General features: G+C 37.3%; 1 protein-coding gene and 1 long non-coding RNA gene across 3 annotated transcripts in view; one reads left to right on the forward strand and one right to left on the reverse strand.

The window, feature by feature from the left end:
• The window catches only part of MTMR9 (myotubularin related protein 9), a 57,766-nt gene extending 44,718 nt beyond the window's left edge, over positions 1–13,048 (forward strand). Inside the window, exons 9-10 of one of the 2 annotated variants that reach the window (XM_045462275.1) lie at positions 4,120–4,271; positions 10,176–13,048. In XM_045462275.1, coding sequence (XP_045318231.1) covers positions 4,120–4,271; positions 10,176–10,339 — 316 coding nt within the window. In that variant the 3' untranslated portion in view covers positions 10,340–13,048. The remainder of the gene's footprint in view (positions 1–4,119; positions 4,272–10,175) is intronic. The other variant, XM_045462285.1, reaches the window with a different exon arrangement.
• Positions 13,049–14,891: 1,843 nt separating this feature from the next.
• Positions 14,892–15,488, reverse strand: LOC123589755. The gene is made up of 2 exons (XR_006708453.1): positions 15,356–15,488; positions 14,892–15,118 (listed from the first exon to the last, which is right to left on the reverse strand). It is a non-coding gene; the product is annotated as an uncharacterized LOC123589755 (long non-coding RNA).
• Positions 15,489–16,903: the final 1,415 nt, after the last annotated feature.

Raw genomic sequence — 16,903 nt, forward strand, 5'->3', positions numbered from 1 at the left:
CCCCTGTTGCCCATGGACATCTCATTCCCCAAATCTTACTTTTACGACTTTTCCCAGGCTCTTATTTGCCCCAGTTGTTATGGCAGCCTCAAGCAGCTGTGATGTTAAATAGTTTCTGCTCATTATTTTTGACAAACACCCTGGGGAATAGGGTTTTTCCCTCCAAGAGAACTGTGAGTCATGTCAGGTAACTACAACACTCTGCAAAGGAGGCTTTGCCAGGGAGCTGTAAGACGCATCAAATAGTGACCGTGCTCTGGGGGTGGTATTTTTTGAGGAGCTCCAAACTTGGCCTGCCCTTCCGGTGGCTACAAGGCTACTGCAGAGCTGGGGAAAGGGTGTTGGCATTGACCAAGTTAAAATGCCACAAATCCTGCTGTTCTTTCAGAGGCTCGTTAGTTTTTCTTGAATGAGTATTCCTCAGATTGTCCCAAGCCTTTTGTTAATTCCCAGAGTTTTAAAAGTAATTAATTTTGACCATTTTTGCCACTATTTTCATGACTTTTTAGAGAAGATATACAGAGATCCTCACTACCATTCCAGAAGTCCCACACCCAAACGCAACATTTTAAAATATGCTCCGAGAAACTTGAGGGACTTTTCTTTTTCACTGCCATAGCCCCTTCCTCATTCTCTCCAACGTACTTTAAAAGGAAAAAGTTCAGGGGCGCCTGGGTGGCGCAGTCGGTTAAGCGTCCGACTTCAGCCAGGTCACGATCTCGCGGTCCGTGAGTTCAAGCCCCGCGTCGGGCTCTGGGCTGATGGCTCAGAGCCTGGAGCCTGTTTCCGATTCTGTGTCTCCCTCTCTCTCTGCCCCTCCCCCGTTCATGCTCTGTCTCTCTCTGTCCCAAAAATAAATAAACGTTGAAAAAAAAAAAAAAAAAGGAAAAAGTTCAGGACTTGAAGTTAGGAGATTTGAGTTTGAATCTCCACCATACCACCTACTAGCCATGTGACTTCTCTGAATCTATTTCTGCTAATGTTAAAGGCAAAAATTAATCTCTGCCAGACTGGGTTATAGGGAGGCTCAAATAGCACACATGTGAAAATTCCTAGCATACCTTTCACAAAATAGGCATTTAAAAAATGTCAGTTCATTCATTCATTCCTCCTTCAGTCTTCTATCACCTGCTTAGACATGAGCCCAAAGCTTACCACTGATTTACTGTGCTCTGTGTCACCTGATGCTTAAAAAAGAGGAAAGAGAATTGGTAACCTTTAGCAGTTGGGAGTCAGCATGTGAAATGAAACATATTTACAGTTTCTTTGATAGACACTAATACCAAGCAATGTTAAAAGGTATTACACCAAAAAGGATTCGTGGTCAGAAATACTTTTTAAATGCTGAGCAAGGGGCACGTGGGTGGCTCTGGTCATGATCTCCTGGTTTGTTAAGTTCGAACCGCCCATTAGGCTTGCTACTGTCAGCGCAGAGCCAGCTTCAGATCCTCTGCCCCTCCCCCACTTGTGTGGGCATGCTTGCTGTCTGTCAAAAAGAAACAAAATGCTGAACAAAACAGGGGCACCTGGGTGACTCAGTTGGTTGATCCTCCAATTCTTGATTTCAGCTCAGATCATGATCCTAGGCTCACGGGATTGAGCCCTGCATCTGGCTCCACACAGCATGGAGCCTGCTTAAGATTTTCTTGGGACGCCTGGGTGGCTTAGTTGGTTAAGCGTCAACTTCGGCTCAGGTCATGATCTCACAGTTCGTGGGTTTGAGCCCCACATTGGGCTCTGTGCTGACAGCTCAGAGCCTGGAGCCTGCCTCAGATTCTGTGTCTCCCTCTCTCTCTGCCCCTCCTCCACTCGTGCTCTGTCTTCCCCTGTCTCAAAAATAAATAAACATTTAAAAAAATCTTGAAAAAAAAAAAAAAGATTTTCTCTCCCTTTGTCTCTTTCTGCCTCCCCTCCTCTGCCCCTCTCCCCTGCTTGCACAGTCTCTCTGAAATAAAAAATAATTTTTTATAAAAATGCTGAGTTAAAATAATAATTAAAATAAAATAAAAAAGAACTGAACAAAGTCGTATGTCAAGGCTTTGATGTTTTATTTTGGTTTTGGCCTGTTTTTTAGGGGATTAAAAATTACATCCCAATAATCATCACAAAGGCAATTCTTTTTATGGCACTTAATGTTTTAGAAATCTAATATCTTCCACCATTTCTTCTTTTTAATTTTTTTAATTTTTGAGAGCTAGACAGAGCACGAGAGACCTGAGCTGAAGTCGGACACTTAACCGACCGAGCCACCCAGGCGCCCCTCTCCTGCCATTTCTTAAAACATGTTTGACTCAGCCCTGGACTATACTCTGATGGGGCAAGGAAGAGAATTGATGATTTACATAGATAAATTTGGGGAATGTGGCATAATGTAGTCCCCTCTCAGAGAGTCACAAAATAATTATTAAAAGCTTTAAGACACTCTTCAATAAAGCAATGTACGTAACTTTAATTCAGCATTTATTTAGTTAGTTAGTTTTTAAAGTTTACCTATTTTAAGGGAGAGGAAAGAGAATCCCCAGCAGGCTCCATACTGCCGGTGCATAGCCCCACATGGGGCTCAGTCCATTGAACCGTGAGATCATGACCTGAGTTAGCCAGATCCAGTGGGATGCAACCACTTAAACGACTGAATCACCCGGGCGCCCCTTTAATTCAGCATTTAAATTAAGTTATACGTTTGACTATGGATTTCTTTTTGGAATTATACTTACTAACATCCTTCAGAACTAGCTTTTAATAAAGGGATCACAAATGCATTTTATCTCACATTCTGATTGCCATTTGGTAGATTCTACCAGTAGGGCTGATTGAGAAGGATTCTAAAGCTGTATGGGGTGGACTCAGGTGGAAAAAGTTCAGGATTGATTAGGGCTGGGGGGCAGGGCCAAACCACTTTCTGCAGCAGCAATGGGTGCAGTGGTTTCCTATTCTCGCCATGCCTGATTCCTGGGGACATAGTACGGGACTTGCTATCCTAGCAGTTAAGTTCCAGCACATGGGTTCTGGGATTATGTGGATTGTTTTTATTGCTGGCATAAAAAGGATGCACATAATTAACTTGTGTGAACCTTATAAATGACCAAGTAGTTTCAGAGACAAAACCAATCTTATAGTAAAACTTCAATAGGATCCTGTGAAAATTGAATGTACTATCTTTTCGCTTAATGTAAGGTTTTGACCACAAATTATCTTCCAGTTGTTATTAAAATTTATTTTTCAAAAAATGTACCAGTTTATTTTCCATCCCTGTGAGTTTATTCTGTGATAAAAGAGTGTTACAGAACTTCAGGGTTATTATGAAGCTGTTCATTGTATATAAATGTAGATTAAATCTGTATTTGTATTTACACAAGACACATCTTTATTTTTAATCTTTGACAGTCCATGTATATTTTATGTACATGTAATTTATTTGTCCTAAAATCTCAGTGTCTAAAATTTTTAAGTTTTGAGATTTGACTCAACCTCCGTTTGTAGTATGTCTGTAATCTGTTCTTTGTATTCTAGACTTGTCAAAACAAAAAGGAGAGTTAGTTTTATATTTAGCTATTTTAAATTAAAACACAATGCCAGATACAATAAAGGGCTTTTGGGTATAGTAATGTTCTGCTTAACACCATACCTGACATGACCAGATTCTGGTTTTATCCTTTTGGCTGGCTTGGAGAGCCTGTGGAATAGTTTTGTTGTTATTGAGAGTTGTAATGTTGGTTGAACTTTCTGACAAATATTTTTATTTTAAAGTTTATTTACTTATTTGAGAGAGACAGAGACAGCATGAGTGGGGGAGGGGCACAGTGAGAGAGAGAGAGAGAGAGAGAGAGAGAGAATGGGTGTGAGAGAATCCCAAGCAGGCTCTGATGCCAACACAGAGCCCGGCACAGGACTCGAACACACAAAACCTCGAGATCATGACTTGAGCCGAATCAGCCACTCAATGGACTGAGCCACCCAGGCATCCCACAAATATTTTTATTTTGCAACATTTTATTCCTCTGTTAAAAGTCCTGTGTTCTGCCTTCTAACACACGTAGAGAAGCACTTGTCCTATTAGGAGCATTTAATAGTGGTGGTTATAATTTAACTGCTTTAATGGCAGTTTTCTTCCTTAATCAGATGTAAGTTAAAGCTGCAGCAGAAAACGATGTCTCTGTGGTCCTGGGTCAATCGGCCCAGTGAACTGAGTAAATTCACCAATCCTCTCTTTGAAGCCAACAATCTCGTCATCTGGCCTTCAGTTGCTCCGCAGAGTCTTCAGCTATGGGAAGGTAAGCTGTGCATCCTTTGTAAATTTGTTATCAGTAGCCAAGGATCCTCTGTGAACATGCTGTTGTTTGTATTTGAAGATGGTAGGTGATGGACCTGACCCTCAAACCTGTGTGTTATTGCTGTTTTTTTCTCAATGTGGGGAACGGTTCTCTCTTTCATATCCATGATCTGGTCACACTTTTTTTGTTCAGTCCCCATTTCAGACATTAACGGTGATAATTCAGTGGGTACTGCTGTTTATGTTGGTTATTTTCCCCAGATAGAAAGATACATTTCTATTTTTAATTGTGATTACAAATTTACCAACTTAACCATGTTTAGGTATACAATTCAGTCTTGCCAAGTATATTTATACTGTTGTGAAACAGGTCTCCAGAACTTTTCATCTTGTAAATCTGAAATTCTCTACTCACTAAACAACTTCCCATTGTTCCACTCTGCAGCCCCTGGTTAACTACCATTCTGCTTTCAGTGTTGAGTTTGACCACTTCAGGTACCCCATATGAGTGGGATCATACAGTATTTGTTTTTTTGTGATTGACTTCTTTCCCTTCACATCATGTCCTCAGATTCATCCATGTTGTAGCATATGAGAGGACTTCCTTCTTTCTAAGGTTGAATAGTTTTCCATTGTATATGTAGACCACATTTTGCTTACCCGTTCATACTTTGATGGGCAGCTGGCTTGCTTTCATCTTTTGGCACATAGGTGCACAAATAACTCTTCAAGATCCTGCTTTTGATTCTTTTGGGTGTGTACCCAGATGTGGAATTGCTGGATCATATGAGAATTCTATGTTTAATTTTTTAAGGAACCTCTGTACTGTTTTCCATAACAGCTGTACCATTTTACATTCCACCAACAGTGCACAAGCGTTCCAGTATCTCTACATCCTTGCCACCACTTCCTATATTTTTGGTTTTCTCCCCCCTTTGGTAGTGGCCAGTCTGATGGGTAATGAGGGAAAGTACGTTATTTTTTGTCTGAGAGAGTTGGTAGGTAGCTGGGACAGGAATAAATTATAAGCTCCAAGGAGATGGTTTCTATTTCCTTTATTAAGCAGCCATTAGGATAGGTTCTTCTGTTGAAGGGTTAATTAGCTAGTCATTCTAGTAAGGTTCTATAAAATACTAAAGCTGCTTCTTAAAAATATAACCAAAATCTATCTAGACTATATTAGCTATCCGTTAAACAAAGACTATAAAATACCTTCTTTTTAATCATCTTGAAGGTAGTAATGCATCTTTATTCATCTTTGTATTAAACAGCACAGAGCCTACACAGAGGAATGGTAGCTGTTTGGTAATTGAACTGAATTACCATACATGTCAGTTAACTATACCACGTTTTCATATGTTATGCCCACAGGGCAAATCCATGTGTGGGAAACTGCCTTTTGTGTGCAAAAAGGCCTCAGATCATTTTGCTCTCTCAGTTTGGGACTGAGTCTGTTTCTGTCACTTCTTTGAATGTCAGCCCTCAGGTCTTGTTCCTCTTGGCATATCTGTCATTAGCTGCTTCCTTCCTCCTCAATTTATGCTTCTAATCTTATCTGTTGAGGTGTCCCCAAGTTAGAATTGTGGGGAAAGTATCCTCAGATAGTCTGCAGATTCTCTGAGCCTGAGCTTTGGTGCTTTGGGGATTTTGGGCTGTTCAGAACTTCTCTTTGCTTACTTTCTTGGTTGTTATAGATAGTCACAGGTGCAAGATAAAGTGATTTCTTTGTTAAAGATTTCTGGGACAATTTACCTAGAAGCCACTGTCATGTTTAATAACTGAAGTGAGAGACTAGCTACTTGGGAGAAAAGCCACATTTTGGAATTGAATGGCCTGAAGGACAGTTTAACTTGTTTACTAGTTACAATGAGTAAATCTCATTGAGAGTTTAGAAATTAAGAGACTGGAGGAAATCTTTGTTGTTACATGAATAAATTCCTACCGCTCCATAAAGAACAGAGTTTCCATATGTGTTTAGTGCCTCAGCTTAGAACTGGAAGAAATTTTGTTAGGGAAAATCTTCCCACAGTAGGTATTTGGATTGTATAATGAGACTATTTGACCTTAAAATGTCTCTCTCCTGTTTATATTTACATCATAGTTAACCATTAATTTAAGGTAATTCCTGGGTTGAAGAACAGGATTTTAAATACAGGTTCATATAACAGAAAAATCAACAAAGGAGATAGTTTTTAAGCTATGTTTCTATTTTCCCTTTCTGATAAAGAGTAGCATTTGGACATACAGGATTTAAGGCCCTGGCAGTTTGGTTTGTAAAAAGTGTTTTAAAGAAACATAAAACCTTTGTGAACTTACCAGCTACTGACATGTTGCTGCCTGGAAAGTTTCTGTACCTCCTTATTTGACTATCTTTAAGCCATTATGTTGGGCTGATATAGTTAACGTAGACCTATACAGAGGAGAAAATGTCTCCTTTTAGTCTATAATAAAAGGATAATTATTAATGGGGGAAAGAAGACTTGCCTGTAGAATTGGAAGACCACCTCTTAAGAGACAGGCAGGGAGAGCATTATTTTTTCTATCCTTTTCTTTAATTGGAGTGTAGTTGACATATATTAATTTCAGGTATACAACACAGTGATTCAACATTATGTATGTTACAAAGTGATAACCACAATAAGTCTAGCTACAACCTGTCATCAAAGGCATTACACTATTATTAACTATGTTTCCTCTGCTATACGTTGCATCCCTGTCTTATTTATACCTAGAAGTTTGTGCCTTTTAATCCCCTTCCCCTGTTTTGTCCGTCGCCCCACCTCCCTCCCCTCTGGCAACCATCAGACCTTTCTCTGTATCTGGGAGTCTGTTTCTGTTTTATTTTGTTTGTTTTGGTTTCTGTTTTTTAGATTCCACAAATAAATGAAATTCTATGGTATTTATCATTCTCTACTTGACTTATTTCACCTGGCATAATACCCTCCAAGTCCATCTATGTTGTTGCAAATAGCAAGATGTCATTCATTTTTATGGCTGGGTAATATTCCATTGTGTATGTATACCACATCTTCTCTATTCATTCATCTATCGATGGACACTTAGGTGGCTTCCATATCTTGGCTATTGTAAATAATGCTGCAGTGAACATAAGGGATGCATATATCTGTTCGATTTGTATGTGCATTTTCTTTGGATAAATACCTAGAAGTGGAAATGCTAGGTCATATGGTAGTTCAATTTTTAATTTTTTGAGGAACCTCCATACTGTTTTCCATAGTGGCTATACAATTTTGCATTTTCACTTGCAGTGCATGAAGGTTCCTTTTTCTCCGCATCCTTGCCAACAGTTGTTATTTCTTGTCTTTTTGATAATAGCCATTCTGACAAGTGTGAGCTGATTTCTGATTGTGGTTTTGATTTGCATTTCACCCTGATAATTAGCGATGTTAAGCATTTTCTCGTGTGTCTCTTGGCCCATCTGTATGCCTTCTTTGGAGAAATATCTATTCAAGTTGTCTGCCAGTTTTTTAATTAGATTGGTTTTTTTTTATTTTGAGTTATAGGATTCTGTTATTTCTTTTGGACGTTAACCCCTTATCATTTCTATCATTTGCAAATATCTTCTCCCATTCATTAGTTTGTGTTTTGTTGATGCTTCCCTTTACTCTGCAAAAGCTTTTTAGTCTGATGTAGTCCTCTTGTTCATTTTTGCTTTGTTAGCCTTTGCCTGAGGAGACATATTCAAAAAGTTATTGCTAAAACTGACGTCAGAGAGCATACTGCCTATGCTTTCTTTCAGGAGTTTTATGGGTTCTGTTCTTACATTTAAATCTTTAGTTCATTTTGAGTTTATTTTTGTATATGATGTAAGAAAGTGGTCCAGTATCGTTTTGCATGTAGTTGTCCAGTTTTCCCAGCATCAATCATTTATTGAAGAGACTGTCTTTTCCCCATTGTATATTCTTGCCTTCTTTGTTCAAGATTAATTGACCATCTAAGTGTGGGTTTATATCTAGACTTCTTTTTTTTTTTTTTTTTTTTAATGTTTATTTATTTTTGAGAGAGTGAGAGACAGAGCACGAGTGGGGGGGAGGGGCAGAGAGACACAGAATCTGAAGCATGCTCCGAGCAGTCAGCACAGAGCCCGATGCGGGGCTCAAACTCACAGTGAGATCATGACCTGAGCCGAAGTCAGATGCCCAACCAACTGAGCCACCCAGGCACCCCTCTGGACTCTATTCTGATCTATATAGATCTTTGTATCTGTTTTTGTGTTGTTAGCCTACTGTTCTGATTACCGTAGCTTTGTGTAGTATAGGTTGGAATCAGGGAGGATGATACCTCCAGCTTTGTTCTTTTCTCAAGATTTCTTTGGCTATTTGGAGTCTTTTGTGGTTCCATATAAATTTTAGGATTGTTTCATGTCTGTGAAGAATGCCTTTTGATAGGGATTGTATTGAATTTGTAAATTGCTTTGGGTAGTATGGACATTTTGACAATATTCTTCAATCCATGAACATGGTATGTCCTTCTATTTATTTGCGTTTTCTTCGTTTTATTTCATTAATGTCTTACAGTTTTCAGAGTACAGGTCTTTTACCTCCTCAGTGCAAGATCTTCCTCCTATCCCTAGGTACTTTTTTTAATGCAACTATAAATGGAATTGTTTTCTTAATTTCTGATAGTTCATTCTTAGTATACAAAAATGCAGATTTATGTGTTAATTTTATATCCTTTAACTTTACTGAATTTATTAGTTTTAATAGTTTTTTTGGTGGAGTCTTTAGAGTTTTTTATATATAGTATCAGGTCATCTGCAAATAGTGGCAGTTTTATTACTTCTTTTCCTGTTTGGAAGCCTTTTCTTTTACTTGTCCGATTTCTCTGGCTAGGATCTCCAATATTGTGTTGAAGTGGTAAGCCTCCTTGTCTGTGAGCTAGAGGAAAAGCTTTCAACGTTTCCCTGTTGTATATGGTGTTAGCTGTTGGTTTGTCATTTATGGCCTCTATATCCACTTTGTTGTGAGTTATCATAAATGGATGTCGAATTTAATAAAATGCTTTGTCTGGATCTGTTGGGATGATCATTATTTTTATCCTATTTGTTAATGTGCCGTATTGTGTTGATTGATTTCTGGATATTGAACCATCCTGGCATCGCTGGAATAAATCCCACTTGATTGTGGCATAAGATGCTTTTAATGTATTGTTGAATTCAGTTTGCTAAAATTTCATTCAGGATTTTTGCATCTATGTTCATCAGGGTTATTGACCTATAATTTTCTTTTTTTGTGTTGTGTTTGGTTTTGGTATCAAGGGTAATGCTGGCCTCATAGAATGAGTTTGGAAGCATTCCTTTCTTTCAAGTTTTTGGAATGGTTTGAGAAAAATAAGTATTAACACTTCTTTAAATGTTTGGTAGAATTTACCTCTGAGGCCATCTGATCCTGAACTTTTGTTTGTTGGGAAGTTTAGGTTTTTAAATAACAGTGTGTGTAGTTTTGCTGTTACCGTAACCGTCATTTTCCCAGTGAAGGCGATTTTATACATGTATGAGGTCCTACAGGTCTGAGTAAAGTTCTGTAATTGAATAAAAAATTTATATTGTGAAACTGTAAAGTTTATGGCATTGTAAATTATCAGCTTATTTTCCTGAATATATCAGAAAATGGTATTGTAAAATCATAATTTTATGGGGGGGTTGAAGAATGAATGATTATGTACATAGAAATAGTGATGTTTTAAATAGTGTATTTAGTTATACTCTTTCAGTACGCCAATATTCCTGCTTATTTCAGAGTATAGTAAAATATAGATGTGAACTGTAAAAAAAAAAAAAAAAAAAAGTAAAGAGAAAAGAATGTATAATGCATGGAATAATGTCAATGTTAATTCACCATGTGTATCTTTTTCCCTTCTGTCTTCCTTTCCTGGAATTCAATAGGTATTTTCCTACGTTGGAACAGATCCTCCAAGTATCTGGATGAAGCGTATGAAGAAATGGTTAACATCATTGAATATAACAAGGAATTACAAGCAAAAGTAAATATCCTTAGGAGGCAGTTGGCAGAACTGGAAACTGAGGACGAGATGCAGGAGAGTCCATGAAAGATCTCCCTACGACCTACGTAAGGACCTTCCTGGACCTGTATCCACCTCTTTCCTTTGGCCCTTCAGTTCACTTTTACACAGTAGCCTTGAACTTAAGGCTTTAGATGTGAGAACCCTCTAAATGTAGTGGATTTCTCAATACTTTATGAATGAAATATACTGTAATTACTCATGTTTCACGTGGCCTGTTAGGCCTCTTTACTTTGGGAGCAGAAAGGAGGTGCTAGTCATTTTATTTTATGTGAAACAGGTGACCTATTTAATGCCATTTGCGTTATATGCCATTTATTCTTCTGTGTCTACTTTCCAAACACTGCTCTAGACCGGTCAAGAATATGATTAATCTCTTTAGGAAATATTTGGTAGTTTTAAAAAAGATTAGGCTTTTAAACACTCCAAATATAGAAATATTTTTCAAAACTGAAATGGTTGAAAAACCAAGAATTTTGTGATTAACATGCCATTTCCAATACCTTTGCCCTTGTCTTTAAAATAGCTTTGGATTAACAAAGCTGAATTCATTCTCATTCTGGTTTGTCAAGAAAGGAAAATCTGAATATTTATTCAAGGTAAATTATTTTTGCAAGGGTTATAGGTTTAATCCTCTGATATTTACGTTAAGAAGTAAATTTTAACAGTAGACCGTAAAAGTATGTGCAATATAGAAACAAAGTAGGAATTTGTTACTGATATGGTATTGTTACTGTTGAATTGATTTTTCAGGTTTTTGAGAATACATAATAAAGTGCATATCAAATGCTGGATATCGTATTAAACCATCATTTAGGGTAGATGTTAATTTGTTATAATTAAGCTACAAATACAGTTTCCTTAAACCAGAGATGCACTGCCCTTGTCTGAAATTCTTATTGCACTGGTTTATGTATCTGTGTTTGTTAAGTTTTATTGTGTCTTATTTTTAAGTATTCTGAGAGTTTACTAAGTTTAAAACTTTCATGTTGGCTTGAGCCTTTTGAACATTTATCTGGATTCTGCTGATTTGTCCATTATATGTTAGGCAAATCTACTTGAAGTGGAGGTGAAAGTTTATGAACATGACAAAGCTATGTTTTAAATTTCAGAAACAGATTGAAATGTTTCAATGTTATGACCGTATGCTATGCTAGTTCATGCCTGCTACTCTTAAAGTCTGTGGTTCAGTTCTTTCTATATACATTTGTTTTGTGACACTGTTCATTTTAACAAATACTATGAATTCTAGTTTTCCATTAAAAGGATAGTTGAAGAATAATGTTTAATACTATTTCCACCCCATCTGTATATAACCATTTCAGTGTAAAGCACACCAAAACTGAACCCTGCTTTAGAGCTGTGTATTAAGCTAAAAATATAATTTTAAAAAATCACCTCTAGCATCATCTATGGCCACATTCAGAAGCCTTAGAAAGTAGCAAAATACTTTCTATCTCCAGTTGCCCAAGCTTCATCTTTTTTTTCTGTTTTCTCAGACTTGTAGCAAAAGGCTTGGAAAACCATGTGTATCAGAACTCTCTTTTGGTAATATTTGCCTGCCTTCTCCTCCAATCCCATATTTATTCTCTTATTTTCTTGACTATAGTTATGAGTCTCCAGGCATGAAAGCTCTCACAAAAAGGCTAAGGCAAGGAGCAAAGGAAATCATGCTCTCAGTATCTCTGTATTGTACAAAATGTTTATATTAATACTTTAAAAGAGGAAATATCCTGGCTTTTTTATCACCCCTCAAAATTGCTCTCTGCATTTGTTCATGCAGCTGACCTTTTTGTTTTCTCCTATTTTTGTCTCAAGAGTAGATACGAAGGAGCCTTTTTCTTCTCAGCTAACAAATCCATAAGGGAAAACATTTAGAGAGTTTTCTTTTTTAAGTGATTCTTTAGAAGTGACTGCCACTGATGATATTGATTGGCCATAGGGCTTCTGTGGGTGAAAGTTTTTATTAGGCTTGATCATGGAGAAATTGTATGCCATCGATTTATACCTGTCTTCCTGATGAACGTTTTATTTGTGAGCCAGAGTCCAATAATAGAATAGTGTTTCAATTTCTTTTTTTTTTTTTCTTATTGAGACAACAATCTTAAGCTGTTTGGACAAGTTTGCATTTTAGTACTAATTTATAATTAAGGGTTGTAACCTTCAGTTCCGTTTATAGGTCATAAAAACAAACTTTGGTATCCATTTTCAAAGGGGACATCTAATGCAAATATTAGGATTTTCCCAAACTCAAGAACCATGTCAAAAGTACATTATCAATATAATTTAAAGAGGGGTTTTAGTAATACTATGAAGTTACTCATCCCTTGCATGAGAAGAATATATACAGTGGATATACTCATGAGAAAATACTTACTAAACATTAAGTTTGGAGAATCATCTTTGATAAACGTGGCTTTAAAAACTTTAATGAAGGGGCTCCTGGGTGGCTCACTAGGTAAGTGTCCTACTTTGGCTCAGGTCATGATCTTGTGGTTCACGAGTTCAAGCCCTGCATCAGGCTTTGTGCTGACAGCTCAGAGCCTGGAGCCTGCTGCAGATTCTGTCTCCCTCTCTCTCTGCCACTCCCCTGCTCGCGCGTGCACTCTCTCTCTCTCTCTCAAAAATAACATAAAAAAAAAAAAAAAAGAAAACCTTTAATAAAGAGAGTGGTGGCAGAATTAGCAAACAAATTGCAAATTGCCCCACAGGAGCCAATAATAATCAAGTGAGATATAATCAAATTTATGTATATTAAGCATACTATAAATGAATGCATAGTAAAGCCTGGCTTACATTTTTGGGATGCAAATGAAGGTCCTACAAAGAATATTCTAAAAATACAAAAGATTACTAAAGTCCTCTGTCAGCAATACAAGGATCCTTAGATTTTAAATTAACAATTTTTGTAGAAATCAGAAGAACATAGTGGGTTGTTAAGACTTTGAAACTTTTTGGGTGGTAAGACTTTTCAGTAATTAATTGATCAGAATTTTTCATTCTGTTTTTATTAAATGGGAACAAAAGCAGAAATTATAAAATTTAGCAGGATTAAAACACTTATAAGTGGATGTTACTTCTAAGAAAAATTAGGCTTTGAAGCAAGAGTTCAAAGTGATTTTGGGGAAAACTTTGGAAGACAACAGATTAGGATCATTTCAGATCTCATATGGGTAATTTAAAAGCTTTTCTTTGAACTCTGAATCCTGATTTAAAGAGGTGATATGTCATTGCTTTTCATTTTAAAGGATGAAATTTAGCGATATTTTAGTCTTTGATTCACTCATTATTTATGTTACATTAAAAAATCAGTGTCATGGAAAAGATCTGACCAGTAGTTATCTCTTAAAGTGAAAAATAGAAGGAACGTTTTGCTGCATTTAAAAAAATCTGCTTAAAGATGTAACTCTTGGGACGCCTGGGTGGCTCAGTCCATTAAGTGTCCGACTTTGGCTCAGGTCATGATCTCACGGTTCATGAGTTCATGAGTTTGAGCCCTGCGTCAGGCTCTGTGCTGACAGCTCGGAGCCTGGAACCTGCTTCAGATTCTGTGTCTCCCTCTCTCTCCACCCCTCCCCTGCTCATGCTTTCTTTCTAAAAAAAAAAAAAAAAAAAAAAAAAGAAAGAAAGAGAAAAAGAACAAAAGAAAGATGTAACTCTTGTAGTTAATCTGGTTTGGGGATTAGCTATTTTATTATTATTATTATTATTATTTGTTTAATGTTTACTTAGTTTTGAGAGAGAGAGACTGAGTGCAAGCAGGGGAGGGGCAGAGAGAGAGAGGGAGACACAGAACCTGAAACAGTCTCCAGGCTCTGAGCTGTCAGCACAGAGCCTGACCCGGGGCTCTAATTCGAGATTGGCAAGATCATGACCTGAGCCGAAGTTGGATGCTTAACCAACTGAGCCACCCAGGTGCCCCCAGGATTAGCTATTTTAATTGTCAGGTTTTTAAAAAAAATTTGTTAATGTTTATTTAGTTTTGAGAGAGAGAGAGAGAGAGAGAGACAGAGCATGAGTGGAGAGGGGTAGAGAGAGAGGGGTACATAGAATCAGAAGCAGGCTCCAGGCTCTGAGCTGTCAGCACAGAGCCTGATGCAGGTTTTGAACTCATGAGCATTGAGATCATGACCTGAGCTGAAGTTGGATGCTCAGGTGACTGAGCCACCCAGGCGCCCCTTATTGTCAGTCTTAACCAGGTCATCCATTAGGTTACTTATTGCCAGACCCCAACCTGAGGCAAAATTTTGGTATTTACCCATATCCAGATTTAATGAGTGAAAACTAAGAGGGTGTTATGAGCACCCTTATCAGAAGTTATTTCCTGGACAAAAAAAAATCGGCAAATTTTAGAATAGTAGATCCCCTGTTCTGGCAGCTTTGAAATTTACCAGAGGATGAAGTCATTCAGTACATCTGGTACAGGTTTATGCTATACCTCAAGATAACATAGATAATTTATTTATTCTTTGACATGGGTTAGATCTTTTCCCCTCTCCGGAGCTGATATGCTAACTTATTACCAGATAGTATTTTTATGTAATTCACCATCTTAAAAAACATTTAAAGACTGATTTCCATTAATATTTATTCTCAGATGACACGAAATGCTAATTTTCTTAGAGTATCAGTTTTCTGATTTTTTTTTTTTCCCTTGAATAAAACTACCGTTACTCAGTCTTTATGATCTAGTGTCCACCACATCTTCTTCTTTGAAACCAATGGCTGGGAAGAGACCCTGTGAAACTGTAGGATGAGGTTTTAGAAAGTTTGAACTTAACTAAATTCCCCTTTAAGAAAGTACCACTGGGGCGCCTGGGTGGCGCAGTCGGTTAAGCGTCCGACTTCAGCCAGGTCACGATCTCGCGGTCCGTGAGTTCAAGCCCCGCGTCGGGCTCTGGGCTGATGGCTCAGAGCCTGGAGCCTGTTTCCGATTCTGTGTCTCCCTCTCTCTCTGCCCCTCCCCCATTCATGCTCTGTCTCTCTCTGTCCCAAAAATAAATAAACGTTGAAAAAAAAAAAAAAAAAAAAAGAAAGTACCACTTTTGAACTACATTGTAGAACTGTAGTTTGTATAGTGAAAGATAGTGGGGCTCACTGTAGACACTACATTGTCCTGAAAAATAATTCCTGGAGCTTACGGACTTCTAGAACCATTTTGTCTAGCCATCTATGAGTATACAGATGAACTGTGTTGGTAATTTGTAATAAAAGCAAGTTGTGCCACACTGCCTGTGTCTTTCTGCCCAAGACATTTGTCATTTGTTTCACTTTTAAAGTGCACATATCTTTGGAGACGTGGATTATTCTACATGAATACACCCTGAGTTCTGTTGCTTCGAATCCTTATAGATTTATCACCATCTACACTAAAAATGTTGTCCTTGCACAATTTAATTACATAAAAAAAGAATATGTATTTCTTCAATAGCCAGGTATTTGGATTGTATTCTTGATATATTTGAATGTGACTCTTGGATTTAAGTGCACTATGATTCATGTCTTACACAATAAAATTGCACTGTATGGCAAATATGTCTATAATGTATGCTTTGCTAAAACCTCTGAGTGCTGTAATGTACAGGTTTCTATTATGTGAACCATGTCTATATATAGTCTTAGGGAAAAAATATAAACTTTTTAAAGTCTCTGTAACATTTTAATATTGTTTGTAATGTTCCCTATGTAGTAAGTTCACTTATGTCCTAAAACTGGAATCATCCATCCTGAGTTGGCCGCTTTGTCAAGCTTGGTTTACTTAATCATGAAACAGTCTTGTTGAACATGGTACCGTTATCTTAGTATGTAAGATTTGTGCGGTGTGCTCTCTGCCTCAGAGGACTGTTGCACAGATGCTAGTTTAAATGTCTATAGACAATGGTAATAAAATTTGAATATATTCAAATGCTGGTAAATTAAACCTATAGGCTGACTTTAATTTTTTTCCAAATATTCGTGAAGGTTTTGGCAGTGTCTCAATTAAAACTGCTATGTCTAGACCTTATATTTTGAAAAAATTCAGATCCACAAAAACAGTTGCAAAACAGTACAATGATCTCCCATATATTGTTCACCTAAATTGAATAATTAACAATTTTCACATTTAACTTGGCACTCCTAATTATGTGAGTATGTATGTTATTACTATTATTTTGCTGAAATATTTGAGGGTAAGCTGTAGACATCATGACCTTTCTACATAAATATTTCAGAGGTGTCTCTCAAGATTTAGTTGTATGTCTTATTCTATTTACCTAGTTTGTATTGATATGAATAAATCAGTAAAGAAAAAGAGAAATCTCTCTGTTAGAATAGATTGCCAACTAGGAGATATAGGAAGAATGACAAAATTAGAAAGTCACTATCTTGCAGGCATCGCAGTAATAATTGATCTAGGTGGTCATCATCTGTGGGTGCTAAAATTGGCAGGTGAGTTTGTGAGGAAAAGCATATAGTCCCAAAGTGTCTTTCCATAAAACACTTACTAGTTAGAAAGGGGGAAAATAACATGTGGAGAACCTGAAATCCTTGTGGACTCTTTGCTGGGAATGTCAAATGGTACAGCCACTATGGAAAACAGTATTAGCAGTT

The sequence above is a fragment of the Leopardus geoffroyi genome, chromosome B1, assembly GCF_018350155.1.
Source record: "Leopardus geoffroyi isolate Oge1 chromosome B1, O.geoffroyi_Oge1_pat1.0, whole genome shotgun sequence".
NCBI lineage: Eukaryota > Metazoa > Chordata > Mammalia > Carnivora > Felidae > Leopardus > Leopardus geoffroyi.